This window comes from Mytilus californianus, unplaced genomic scaffold (assembly GCF_021869535.1).
Source record: "Mytilus californianus isolate M0D057914Y unplaced genomic scaffold, xbMytCali1.0.p SCAF_95, whole genome shotgun sequence".
Taxonomy (NCBI): Eukaryota; Metazoa; Mollusca; class Bivalvia; order Mytilida; family Mytilidae; genus Mytilus; species Mytilus californianus.
The window spans coordinates 245,203-256,306 of NW_026262751.1; the positions used below are offsets into that span (position 1 = coordinate 245,203).

At 32.2% G+C, this 11,104-nt stretch overlaps 1 protein-coding gene across 1 annotated transcript; it reads left to right on the forward strand.

Annotated features, from left to right (window-relative positions):
• Positions 1-743: 743 nt before the first annotated feature.
• LOC127717271 (uncharacterized) lies at positions 744-3,621 on the forward strand. Its single transcript, XM_052223052.1, has 3 exons — positions 744-905; positions 2,308-2,511; positions 3,127-3,621. Exons 1-3 carry the CDS (start codon positions 798-800, stop codon positions 3,619-3,621), a joined length of 807 nt encoding a protein of 268 aa, XP_052079012.1. The 5' UTR covers positions 744-797.
• Positions 3,622-11,104: the final 7,483 nt, after the last annotated feature.

Below are 11,104 nucleotides of genomic sequence, written 5' to 3' on the forward strand. Positions count from 1 at the left end.
ACATCAAAGTTATTTTATGCACTTACATTAAGTACATGTAGGTTCAAAAATGACCAATTTGGCATTCATTTCAGCTTAATTTTGTGTTTATGTCCAATTCACTGAATGGAAGTTTATATCAGGAATTCTTAGCCAATGACCAAATGTGGCACATTTTGTAAAAGAATCACCTCAGTCTGCATTAAATGCATGAGCAACTAGGTAGGGTTAAAATTTTATGTAACAAACAAAAACAAAACTATGTTCGAAAGATATCTGGTGCCCGCGGGCCTCGCTTTTTATCAAACACATCCTCTTTCTTAGTTTAATGGAGCATGACTTTGATGAGGTAGATGAAATTTTATGCTGATTTTCAATTATCCTTACATGAGTTTTTTCATGATAGCATGATAAGAATCCTTCATGGAAAAGAAACTTTAACCTAAAGGTACAATGTAAACATGAGTTTTGGACGGACAGAGGAAAGGGCAGACATACCCTAAACTAATATGCCCCCATACTTTTGTATGCAGGGCATAAAAATAATGACATAATGACAAATCTTAACCATTCTAATGCTAGCTTTTACTGGCACGGCCATTGGTGGTCCTGAAAAGTATACTTATGAGACATGTTGCATAACGGAATCATTTATATATATATATATATGTTTTATAATCGATGTTACTTTTAAGGTGAAACATCATTTACATATACCATTCACCTAATAATTTTCAGGTAAGAGCACACTCTATAAAATTCTATCAGAATGTGCTGCATCAGTACGAAAAAGTGTTGAGGGCCTTGACAATTATGTAATGGAAGGATCCCGTGCATTTCAAACATTGGAGGAAATATTTATGGATGAGAATAACTTGAAAACAAAGTTGTTAGAGGCAAAACGATATCTGAAAGCAGATTTTAAGGTTTGTAATATAGACAGTATAACTTTAAAATACTCTTATTGTCAGAAAGAGCCCAAGTGACCAATCTGATAATATTGGCTCACCTTTTTAAGCTCACTTGGCTAGAATGTCCATGTGGGCTATTGCCTATTACTTGCCATCATTGGTCACCATCTGACATCTTAAATATTTAAAAAAAAAATCCAAAGCCACTGAACTGGTTGTAACCAAACTTTGAAGGAAAGATTCTTTGGGTATATAAATTATAATTTGTGAGTACCTTATACACAGGTCGTCAATCAAAATGAAAAAAATCAAAGTTGCTGTTTTAAACCTAGAACATGGTTTATCTTACATTTCCAAAAGTATATATGTACATTACAGAAAAAAAGTACACTTCAAAATGACACTAGTCTAGGTAAAGAGGTACCACTGTTGAAAATTTCAGGAGATTTTAAAATTATTGCTGAAAGAGTTATTGCCCCTGATTTTTTTTTTTTGGGGTCAAATTTTGCAGCTATATATCTTGAAATATATGAAATGTCATTGCAAAGTTAATCAAGATGCTCAGTTATTCCTGCCAATAAAATATCATAAATTATGAGATAACTGCAGTGTATTATAGGATTAAACACCTTTTTAAAGGAATTTATTTGTGTATAAATTCGACCAATTCACTCACGAAGGACTTTTATGATATGTTTGTGAGTGACTTGGTCCAGTTTAATCCTTATGATTCTTTAAAAATGGAGATAAGGAATTCATTTTCCCACACTCGTAACCTCTACCACACGCAAATTGTATATTTGTGTCATTGAATTGGTCTGGCGCATGAATATATTTGTTGGTAAACGCAAAAAAAATGTACTCCATGAAATTTCCTATCTGATAATAAATAAACTGCAAAAATTGTTATAATCATTCAAATGAATGTTTTGTGTTTATAACGCGAAGTAAAAATAAATTTTGTTAACGTCGAGCCGGATTGTATTATTATCGCCGCCATCTTGTTTACATTGGTTACGAAAGGCAGTTCGGTCAATGTCGTCTATCGAAAAATAAACAACTTCAAGAACAACTATTGAAGTCCTCTCGACCAATCATATCAACGTATGCCCTAATATGTAAATCATATAAGAATTGTTTTTAAATGTAATGGCATCAATTAGATGATTTGATGTTTGCAAATTAGTTTGTAATCCTTTTTTCTAAACCTATATTATGTCCTCTGAGCATGCACATTACATCTCATGTTGTCAATCCTGTAATTGGTGCCATGAATTTTACTTTGTGGATCAATCAAGTTTGATGTAATATTAAATTGCATGTATAATACAGGATTAGTGTTTGGAGTTATGGCATCTGAAAATTCTATTTTATACTATTTTTACACTTTTTAAATATTATCCATTTTGTATTTTAGATACATTTAGCCAGGCAAACCAATGTTATACAGCATTGTTTGGGATTTGCACTGAGTGTTCCAGGAATTGAATTTCAGCTTCATTGTCAGCACATTCATAGCCAGCATTGTCAAAGCTGTATAGACTTAGATGAAACATTACAGAAAGTTCTTGAAAATGCTGAGAAAAAGCAGATTGAAAATAAAGATGCTCTTATGTTTAAGGTAATTATCATAATGTTATTATACGGGCCCGTGCGACACTTGGTTATGGACACCCCATATAGTAATTAGTTTGTCTATCAATCACAGTTTTCGTTGTTGTACGATAACTCAAGTTTGCTCCCATTCAAACAGGCCATTTTTCTAGTTGCATTACAATATGGAATTTGTTTTCTATATCTAACCACAAGTGGTCTTTGACTAATATAAATGACATTTATATTCCTAACAGACTTCACAACAAACTTTTTAATCCACATGCAAAACACTCCATTTTGTTTACAATGCTTTTATCCTTAATACACAGATCAGCCAGATTCCATGTATGTTTATTTTCAAGTTAGTCCATGAGGGTCATCTGTGTGTTTCAGACACATTCTTTTCTTAACTTAAGTTTATGATAACCTCAAGTTTTATATAGATATTTTGTCTTTTGTAACCATGGTGGGCCTCAATATTTGGTTAAACCTACGACAACTTCATATCTTCCTCTGTAACAAGCCAGACTAATCTCTGTGATTTAAACATAGTATGACATTGTTATAACAATACTTTTGATGTAACACTTCTCCTGTATTCATAAATTTTTAAAAAGTAACATTTTTTTTTACTTTATAGGTAGAGAAGGCTGTAAATGATATCAAAAACCTCCAAAAACACATTGTTAGATCAAAGAACCAAGAATTTGCCAGGAAGGATATAGCTGACAACATGGAAATAAATGATGTCATTATCACATCAGACTGGGCAATGAAGTTTTTGCCAAGACACTATCGAGAGGGACAGTTAGACTGGTTTGCCAAACGGGGCATCAACTGGCATGTGTCTGTCTCCTTGATAAAACTACAACATAGAATGCAAACTTTAACCCACCTTCACATCTTCAGCTCACAATCATCTCAAGATGCTGCAGTTACTACCGCGGTAATGACAGATGTGGTTCAGGACTTGAAGACAATCCTTCCAAATCTACAGAATGTCCACATATTTAGTGATAACGCAGGTTGTTACAAGAGTTCATTAACATTGTCAACTCTAAGACATGACATTGGGAAAGCACTGGCATCGTATAACTTTAGTGAAGCCCAGAATGGGAAAGGTAACATAACATAATTATGATAATAAAACCCTACACCCTTGCAAACAGTTTGGGCGATTCCTCGTAAGCTGTTCAATTGTATTTAATGAAGCTTTACCAAAAGGAGGTTCATAATATGTAGATGAGAATAAAGAAGTTTTATTATACCCTGAATTTGCTTGGGATATATCGGGAGGGGAAAAAAACCATGAAATTTATATGTGGATGAGTGGGGTATTGATGAAACTTTGCACAGTTGAAGAACACTACATGGGGTGTGCATGAAAGAAAAAAATAATAAAGGGAGATAATTAACTTGTAATATGTGCTTTATTATCATATTATTTACATTCTAGTTCATATCACAATCTCAGCACTCATAATTAGTTGGATAATGTAACTTATACACAGAAACATTTTGCAGTAGTACGGTTGCATTCTTATGAAATTAGATCACTGTGACCTAGATTTGAAGCTCATAATATGTCATATTTATTAATGCAGGTAGAAATAAATTCATTATGCTTTTTTGCAGGTCCTTGTGATAGATGAGCCGCCCATGCCAAATTTGTCATAAAAAGATTTATTAATGAAGGAAGAGACGTCACTTCTGCACTTGATATGAAAAAGGTATTATTCAAAGCATTATTTAAAAAGTGGATACACAATGAAGGAAAAGATAGTCGGACAAACCATGTATCTATATCCTGATGATCTAAAACAAAACAGACAGACAAGGGTAAATTAATGTGCCATCAAACATTTGTCATGTGAGCATAAAACCAAGATATTAATATTGGGGTACCCAATGTTGGATAATTCTATAAAACTAAACATTACCTCAATGTAAAATGATTGACTTTTTGATGGATTTTTTGTGTTTGGGACCTGAATTATGCCTATTTCAATGAGTAAAATTATTATCACATGATTATATGAAATAGTTTTTTCTTGAACATAAAAGTTATTCTGTTATTTTTTCAGGCCCTAGAGAAATTTGGACAAAAAACATACAGAGTAAGAGTAGTTGACACTGTTTTAGATCTGGATGCAGAAAAACATAAAGAGTCAATAAAGAAACATACAGGTTCCCGGAAATTTTACGTCTTCCGCTCAAAATTAAGAAATGATGGTTTTTACCCTAAATACTTCATTATACCTCATGCAACGGGTTGCGGAGGGTATAATGTTTTTGACCCGTCCGTCCGTCAGTCCGTCCGTCAGTCCATCCGTCAGTCCGTCAGTCCGTCAGTCCTGTTTCTTGTCATCGCAACTCCTCTCAAACCACCCAACAGAATTTCACGAAACCTTTTTAGATAATAAAGACATACTATGTAGTTGTGCATATCGACAGGAAATTGCGATTCAATTTTTTTCTAGGAGTTACGCCCCTTTGAACTTATTTACTTTAATGTACTACTGCAACAGTTTGTCATCGCAACTCCTCTCAAACCACACAACAGAATTTTATGAAACCATTTCAGATAATAAGGACATACTACGTAGATGTGCATATCGACAGGAAATTACGATTCAATTTTTTTTCCAGGAGTTGCGCCCCTTTGAACTTATTTGCCCAATATACTACTGCAACCTTTTGTCATCGCAACTCCTCTCAAACCACACAACAGAATTTCATGAAACTGATAATAAGGACATGCTATGTAGATGTGCATATTGACAGGAAATTATGATTCAATTTTTTTTTCTGATACAATTTTTTCTTTCTTACACTTATTTTATTTCTCCAATGACAATGTTTACAGGGAAATTGGTGCAGTGGGATTCCCTCAAGCCATCTAAGAATGCTGTGCAGTTAAAGGTCATCAGTGATTGGACTGACATAGCAATATCAGATTCCTATGAAGGTAAGCTTTGATATTTGGTAGTATATATTGTTATGATATGCAAGTCTAAATTCAAAACAACAGTCATACATATGATTTTATTCCACTGTTTAAACATATTGATAGTTTAATCAATATTTGATTGGTTGAGACTATCCCACGTGTCATTGAACAAATCTTCATATTCCATTCTGAGGATCATATTCCCCTCTGAAATGTCGGGATTACTTTGTGCGACGTTACGCGCGGTTAATGTACATAACGTTTTGAACTTTGTATTCTTCTGAAAATAGCGATAGCTAAACTCATGAACATGTTCAAATTTATTTCAGACGATAAAACAAAAAAACTTATAATTAAATTTTGATCCTTACTGTTTATCAATGGGTATGTCGTGTTTAGTTTGACTTACAAAAACAAGCGGATAAGAAAAAAAATGTATGCAAAATAATAGTTAATGTATTGATAGTAAACAAAGCATAGGCAGTGGAATAAAACATTCATTTCCCTTTGCCTCGGGAGATATGAAGATTTGTTCACCCTCGAAAAATCATATTTCCCTCGGGCAGAGCACTCGTGAAATATGAATATTCTTGGGTGAACAAATCTTCATATCTCCCTCGGGCACGGGAAATAAATGTATAGTGTTGGATAAAAAACGCAATTTTTTATACATCATGCATGCAAAACAAATTTCTTGGTTGAGGGGTCTAAATACAGCACAAACAGTGAAAAAGTATATTTTAACATATTGTTATTATATATACTAGAACACACCCGCGAAATCGCAGGCATTTAGTGCGTGGTTGAAAGTATGTAAACTGTTGATAGTATGAATTTTCGTAAAATATTTTATGACTGGCTTATTTCAGGAAAGGTATCAAAAGTCTTAGCCTGCGGGTGCCGTGTTGACAGGACATGATTTTGTTTTAGACCTTCCCCTCTTTTTCCAAAGTCCGTTATTGCTTGTTTTCTGTTTTTCTCTCTACTATGAACATACACATGATACATATACTAAAAATAAAAATTAATTTGCTATTTACTACTCAGATTTACTATCAATTCCTAATCTACTATCCACGGCAGTCACTGATGTAGTATCATTTAGAGACTCTTTATATAATATATCAGCAACCACCGTGGATAGTAAACTTGGAATTGATAGTAAATAGCAAATACATTTTTTTTTATAATATATGTATGATCATAGTATACAGAAAAATGTGAAAATAATTGTCCTGTCCCAAGTATTTTTGAATATTATGTGCTATTTTTAAACATTTCTAAACGGAAGTATTGTTTATGACTTAAAAGTCTGTCGGATGACTGAAACAGTATCCGGATGCCTTTTTATTTCGTTTTTCTCCCAAAATAACCCAAAGTGAATAATCATAATCATGGATGACAAATGCGACTATGCATGGTACCTATAGGACACAGGGGAATGAAGATTAATTTTTTGTGGAAGGAAGAGAAGCGACACACAAAATGAGGTCTTCTCGTTTAATAGTATAGATACTCTAAACCCCATTTTGATTCATCAAATCGTATAAAAAGTAATTTGACTAATGAACCATTTTCATCAGTTATGAAATGGAAACTACATTTTCTTTTTCATTGACGTCAATATTGATTGTCTCTGTAGGAATTCATTTCCCACATGTGATTATACAAGTTCGTTTATTAAGTAGATACATGTATTATGATGAGGCTGCTATTTTATTCTATGATATATATGTATATATTAGTAACTTTTATTTATTTTCTGTAGATCCAGTACCAGCAACAACAAAACACAAACAAAATTTGATATGCCCTTTGGAGAACTGCATCCGTGAATTTAAAAATAAAGAAACACTAGATCAGCACATCTTGCAAGGACAATGTGAACATCAGTTAGAAAAAGAAGCATTGTCTGACAAAATCAAAATCATATATGCTAAGAAATTATCAAATGCTCCTTTGTGTTGCCCAGATATGACTGCTGAAAATGTTTTTGAAGATGACAGTTTGGTCAATAGGTGTTGTGGATGGGCTTTGAAATCAAAAAAGAAGAAAACAGTTTTCAATCAAAAGCAGAAAGACTTTATGATTGAGAAATTTCAAATTGGCAAAAGAACTGGCAGTAAGGTTGATGCCAACACAGCTTCTGAAGAAATGAGGTCTGGTCACCTTGGATTTTCTAAGGACGAATTTTTAACAGGCCAACAGATTGGAAGTTATTTTTGTAGACTTGCTCAACAAGACAGAAAATCAGACAGCAATGACTACCGTGCTGCAGATGAGGAAAACAGAAGATCTATTTTGAAAAAAGAGATCACTAAAACTATTGACATTTAGTAACAAGAACTTTTGAGGGTTTTGTGCTTTATTGGAAATAGATTTTTTTTTTACTTTTCTACTTCTATACTTATATATTATCATTATTTTTTAACCTAATAACTCGTCATCAACAACATATTAGTGTGGCCTGCACATTTTATGTGAACCGACATATCATGCATATAGGGATCACTTTAGTCATGGTCGATGACGTCACACTTTTCCATTTCCAATTTCTCAGCTTCTACTGGATGGATAATTAGATATTTGGTACATGACTTTGACATAGTCACTTGCAGCCCCTTTTCAGGTTCGTTGCTTATCTACTTCCTGTTTATCGATCGACTTTGTAGTTTTTTAGGTGCTGCATAATGGATATTTCCGTTACAGTTTTCCAAGATTCTTCTTTAGGGAATACTTGGATATTTGGTACATGGCTTTAACATGATGACTTGCAATGTGTCTGCCCTTTTCAGGTGTCTGCAATACCAACTTTCTGTTTTTCGAATATTTTGAAATTTTCACATAACACTGGTCATACATGTACATATGCAAAAAATTACGTAATAGTTGTAAAAGGTAGGCAACACATGTACACGTCTTCCATGGAAGACTCACATCTAAGTTTAAGGTTTCTGGGTTATGCCACTGCAAATTAGTTGTCTTGGGATTGGTTTTCTCCTTAACTTGATGTGCAAGCATGTGATTATCTCATCTGCAGGTCATACCAATTTGAACACACATTTGACCCTTCTCTGTAACAGAGTTTTGCTTATTTTTCAGTAACAGGGAAACATTTGAAGAATGATGAACTTGTATGCCTTTTTGAAATTGTTTTCAGATCAATCAATATATTTATGATAATATGTTAGCATTCAAGAATAGTTTGGTCACTATGGTCTACATTTTACAGGCTTTCTTGACTTATACCTTGATATTTGTTTGTATAGTTAACATGATCATGATGATATGCTTAGTTTGATGTCAATAATGGAAGTTATTTTCAAATAAGTTCTTTTAGTAATTATTGTGGGATAAAGGTTACCATATGTACCATACTATCCAAACAGATCTTTTTTTTAAGGAACATGAAGTATGGTTACTAATATGACTATTTTCAAATACTTATTGTATTTAGTAAGAGGATGACATTGATAATAGTATAAGAGAATTTTGTAGGCGATATGAAAATATTTTGGCGGGAAACTGAACTTCTCTAGATTTTTCATCAGTTATAATGGATATTTTCATGAATCTTTAAAGTCTTATAAAATTTTAAGATAATTTATAGAATGTTCTCAAACTATCTTACTAAACTTGTTTTTATGTTTCTAACATATACATGATATAAATGAAAGATAAAGGGCTGATGAGGGGAAAAAATATATATACCATAGTTTAGATGGATAAACCCTGAGAATTTTGAATAATTTGTCCAAAATTAAAAAGTCACCATCCTTAAACTATCAGTATATGTCATTGTTATGTTATTTTCACTTTAAGGGCTGAATATGCTCGTATTTATTTGTTTTTATCATGTAGTTTTATGTGTCTGGTGATCTTTTTCAAAAATTTCAAAAAATAAAAAATTGAAATTCTTGACATTTTATTTTGAATAATTTTTTTTTTTGCCATAATTTGCCCATGGATTTTTTTTCTCATTTTGTAATACTATCTTAGTACTACCCAGGTTTATGATGCTGGCTTTTCATAGAAAAATGGGTCCAAAGTTGGCATTATTTCACTTTTTCCCGAAAATTGACAAATAATTAATCAGGGGTGTCATATGGCTCTGTTCGTAAATGTATGTTAAATGTAAAAACTGAAAGTATGTGCTTAATCCAAGCAATATATATGATTGTTTAACATATTATATCTGGAAAATGTTAATTAGTTGTCTAAACTATTATTATTTAAGTCCGAAAATGTCAAAATTGGGCATTTTTCTGAGATTTTGAGTGGTCAAAATCAGCCATAATGGTAACCATAGCAACCACACGCACCATCCATAAAATCTTTCCAGGTAAGTTTCTATTGAGTGGTACTTAGTATAATATTAAAGTTTCATCAAAATCTGAGACCCTGTGTGCCAGGCCTATTCAGAATTTCTTTGGTGATTACAGAGAATTGCTCTTAACATCTAATAGAACTGTCAGTACATCTGAGAAAATTATCTTGATCAAATGACCGATTTAAGGTAACATCAAATATAATTATCAAAAAAGCTGCAAATTTATAGTAAAATGTGGAAAAATTATCAATACACCGATGGCAGGTTTGTTATTACATTCTATACAATTATCTTTCGAATATGGTCGATTTAAGGTCACTTCTGAATGAATTATCCAAAAAGTGGTAAAATTTACTGAAAAATAATGCAATTTTTTAATAAAGCAGTGGTTGGTTTAATTTGAATTCGAATAAAATTGTCAAAACATATTAGAAAATTATCTCAATCAAAAGACCGATTTAAGGTAACATCAGATACAATTATCAAAAAAGTTGTCAAATTTACAGTAAAATGTGAAAAAAAATATAAAAACACCGATGACAGGTTTGGTGTTACATTCATACAAATTTCTATCAAATATGGTCGATTTAAGGTTTCATCTAATACAATTATCCAAAAAGTGGTTAAATTAACTGAAAAATGTAAACTGTTCAACAAAGCTATGTTGGTTCATGTTTACATCTAATAGAACTGTCAGTACATCTGAGAAAATTATCTTGATCAAATGACCGATTTAAGGTAACATCAAATATAATTATCAAAAAAGCTGCAAATTTACAGTAAAATGTGGAAAAATTATCAATACACCGATGACAGGTTTGGTGTTACATTCTATACAGTTATCGTTAGAATATTGTCGATTTAAGGTTACATCTGAATTAATTATCCAAAGAGTGGCAAAAATTACTGTAAAATGTTGGATTTTTTTTTATAAAGCTGTGGTTGGTTCAAGTTTCCTTTTAATACAATTGTCAATGCATAAAAGAAAATCATCTTGATCAAATGACCGATTTAAGGTAACATCAAATATAATTATCAACAAAGCTGTTAAATTTACAGTAAAATATGGAAAAATTATGAATACACTGATGGCAGGTTTGGTGTTAAGTTCTATATAATTATCATTAGAATATGATCGATTTAAGGTAACATCTGAATGAATTATCCAAAAAATGGCAAAATTTACTGGAGAATGTTGTAATATTTTTAATAAAGCTGTGGTTGGTTCAAGCTTATTTCTAATACAATTGTCAAAATATATTTGAAAATTATCTTCATCAAACGACCGATTGGAGGTAACTTGAGATACAATTATCAAAACAGTTGTCAAATTTTCAG

Bases quoted from the DNA above. Each gene is read 5' to 3' on its own strand.
- LOC127717271 (XM_052223052.1), top strand. From the start codon at position 798: ATGGAAGGATCCCGTGCATTTCAAACATTGGAGGAAATATTTATGGAT. The intron at 906-2,307 runs GTTTGTAATATA...TTTGTATTTTAG, and splicing joins ATCTGAAAGCAGATTTTAAG to ATACATTTAGCCAGGCAAAC. The intron at 2,512-3,126 runs GTAATTATCATA...TTTACTTTATAG, and splicing joins AAGATGCTCTTATGTTTAAG to GTAGAGAAGGCTGTAAATGA.